We start from the raw sequence: 3,351 nt of genomic DNA on the forward strand, positions 1-3,351 counted from the left end.
GACTTTATACTACACACACACACACACACACACACACACACACACACACACTCCGACAATGTCATGTTTTTTTTTAATTGTCCTTTTGGTGTGTGGCTTCGTTGGATTGTAGTTGCATCGGGTGGGCTCTTTAGCTGTGGCATGTGGGCTTAGTTGCCCCAAGGCATGTAGGCTCTTGGTTGTCCAGCCATGGATCAAACCCAAATCCCCTGCATTGGAAGGCGTGTTCTTAACCACTGGACCACCAGGGAAGTCTCAGTGTCATATTGTTTTACATGTTTAAAGGCTTCAGGGAATTCCCTGGTAGTCCAGTGGTTAGGACTCTGTGCTTTGAGTGCCAAGGGTCTGAATGTAATCCTTGAAAATAAATTAAAAAAAAAAAACAACTTTATATGAATAATATGTACTGTATGAATTCTGCAATTAGCTTTTTCTACTCATCTTTCTAAGATTTATTGCTATGGATTCATGTACCTCAATTCTTTTTCAACGCTGTTTCTAGTGTGTGTATATATTTTGTTGTTGTGTTTTAAATGCTGTTAGTGGATTTATATTTGTATAAAGCCTGTAGTACTGCTCTTTTCTTAATGAAGTAAGATTTGATACTGTAGTGATTTGTGTGAAAACTTTTATAGTATATAATTTACCACTGATTTTAATCTAGCATCAGATATTCACTGAAAAAATGTTTTTGTTCTAAGTTTCCTCTCCCTTTTAATATAAAAAATCCAGAAAACAAGAAGCAAGCATTGCATGCTCATCTTGAATCACAGTTTCTCTCTAGGCCCATACGTGAGAATGGAATGAATGCTGTCTACCCTGGATAATCTGAAAATGGATTTTCCTCTTAAAGTCTTAATTATTGCTTTACTAAATTTGGGGAGGCATGCAAACACATCTACTGTAGGCAGAGTCTCTTATTACCCTTTTTAAGGATTCTAATGATAAATAAATTGAATACTAAATGAACTACAGGTGCTTATGTATTATGTAAGGCATCCTCTACTATTTTAGTTATTTTAATTGAGACAAAGGACTCAGTGTGGCCTACTGGTTTTCTCCAGCTTTTTGCTTCCTGATAGGTGTGGGAGTAACTAAAGAACCTGAGAAGTATTGTCAAATATGCGGGGGAAAAGTGAGCAAATGGCATCCTGCTGTCCACATGTTCAGGGTCCAGATTAACAGATGTTAAGATTTTGCCATATTTTCATTTAAGAGAATTAAACAAGATGGAGACTTGAACAAGATGTAGATACAGTTGATGTTCTCTTTGAACCCGGCCCTAATCCCATCCCTCTCTCACCTTTTTCTCCCCAGAGGTAATTGTGTTCCTCAAGTTGGTGTGTATCCTTCCTGCCCATGGTTTCACATCTAGAAACACTACAAAACATTATTTTGTGTGCTTTCTTATTTTAAAGATTTTCAAGTTTTTAAAAAAGTAATAATTTCAGACTTATTTTTTATGTATTCAAATTTACAGAATTACTTTAGATTTTCACACTTCCCAAAATACAGGTATAAGTTAAAAAGCACAGAAGTTCTCTTCATTTGCCCTATTAAAGGTCTTGCCTGAAAACTGGGTTCACCTCTTGATGAGTTTTGAGCCAAAAGACATAGCCAGGCCAAAGAGTAGGAGAACTTACCACTTGGATTAAGTGAGGGGAACACCAGGCATATTTCCCAGACCAGTGTCTCCTAAACAGTTTTTTGGTGATAAAATATACATTATACAGCGTTTTAACCATTCATTCCAATTGGTTGCTGGGATTTCTAGAAAAGTTTCAATGTGTGTTTCAGCTTGCAACCAGTACTTTGAAAAATATCCAGGAGACCATGAACTGCTTTGGGAAGTTGAAGGTGTTGGACACTGGTACCAGAGGATACCAATCACCAGAGCGTTACAAAGAGAAACTCTTAAAATTACAGGTAAGACTGTTTTCAGTTTGGACACAAGTCTAGTGTAGAAGCATTGCCTAATGATGGGCTGATTTCAGTGTTGACCATCTGGTGATGTCCATGTGTAGAGTCTTCTCTTGTGTTGTTGGAAGAGGGTGTTTGCTATGACCAGTGCGTTTTCTTGGCAAAACTTTATTAGCCTTTGCCCTGCTTCATTCCGTACCCCAAGGCCAAATTTGCCTGTTACTCCAGGTGTTTCTTGACTTCCTACTTTTGCCTTCCAGTCCCCTATGATGAAAAGGACATGTTTTTTGGGTGTTAGTTCTAAAAGGTCTTATAGGTCTTCATAGAACCGTTCAACTTAAGCTTCTTCGGCGTTACTGGTTGGGGCATAGACTTGGATCACTGTGATATTGAATGGTTTGCCTTGGAAACGAACAGAGATCATTCTGTCATTTTTGAGATTGCATCCAAGTACTGCATTTCTGACTCTTTTGTTGACCATGATGGCTACTCCATTTCTTCTAAGGGATTCCTGCCCACAGTAGTAGATATAATGATCATCTGAGTTAAATTCACCTATTCCAGTCCATTTCAGTTCGCTGATTCCTAGAATGTCGACATTCACTCTTGCCGTCTCCTGTTTGACCACTGCCAATTTGCCTTGATTCATGGACCTGACATTCCAGGTTCCTATGCAGTATTGCTCTTTACAGCATCAGACCTTGCTTCCATCACCAGTCACATCCACAACTGGGTATTGTTTTTGCTTTGGCTCCATCCCTTCATTCTTGAGTTATTTCTCCACTGATCTCCTATAGCATATTGGGCACTTACCGACCTGGGGGAGTTCTCTTTCAGTATCCTATCATTTTGCCTTTTCATACTGTTCATATGGGGTTCTCAAGGCAAGAATACTGAAGTGTTTTGCCATTCCCTTCTCCAGTGGACCACATTCTGTCAGACCTTTCCACCATGACCCGTCCGTCTTGGGTGGCCCCACACGGTGTGGCTTAGTTTCATTGATTTAGACAAGGCTGTGGTCTGTGTGATCAGACTGGCTAGTTTTCTGTGATTATGGTTCAGAAAAATCAAGAGAGTTCCAGAAAAACATCTATTTCTGCTTTATTGACTATGCCAAAGCCTTTGACTGTGTGGATCACAATAAACTGTGGAAAATTCTTCAAGAGATGGGAATACCAGACCACCTGACCTGCCTCTTGAGAAACCTGTATGCAGATCAGGAAGCAACAGTTAGAACTGGACATGGAACAACAGACTGGTTCCAAATAGGAAAAGGAGTACGTCAAGGCTGTATATTGTCACCCTGCTTATTTAACTTCTATGCAGAGTACAACATGAGAAACGCTGGGCTGGGAGAAGCACAAGCTGGAATCAAGATTGCTGGGAGAAATATCAATAACCTCAGATATGCAGATGACACCACCCTTATGG

General features: G+C 39.7%; 1 protein-coding gene across 4 annotated transcripts in view; it reads left to right on the forward strand.

The window, feature by feature from the left end:
* FAM169A (family with sequence similarity 169, member A) overlaps window positions 1-3,351 on the forward strand; it is a 65,837-nt gene that overhangs the window by 43,026 nt on the left and 19,460 nt on the right. For all 4 annotated transcript variants that reach the window (XM_010853527.1, XM_010853526.1, XM_010853528.1 and 1 more), the window contains exon 7: window positions 1,798-1,926. In XM_010853527.1, coding sequence (XP_010851829.1) covers window positions 1,798-1,926 — 129 coding nt within the window. The remainder of the gene's footprint in view (window positions 1-1,797; window positions 1,927-3,351) is intronic.

This window comes from Bison bison, unplaced genomic scaffold, assembly GCF_000754665.1.
Source record: "Bison bison bison isolate TAMUID 2011002044 unplaced genomic scaffold, Bison_UMD1.0 scf7180017864329, whole genome shotgun sequence".
Taxonomy (NCBI): domain Eukaryota; kingdom Metazoa; phylum Chordata; class Mammalia; order Artiodactyla; family Bovidae; genus Bison; species Bison bison.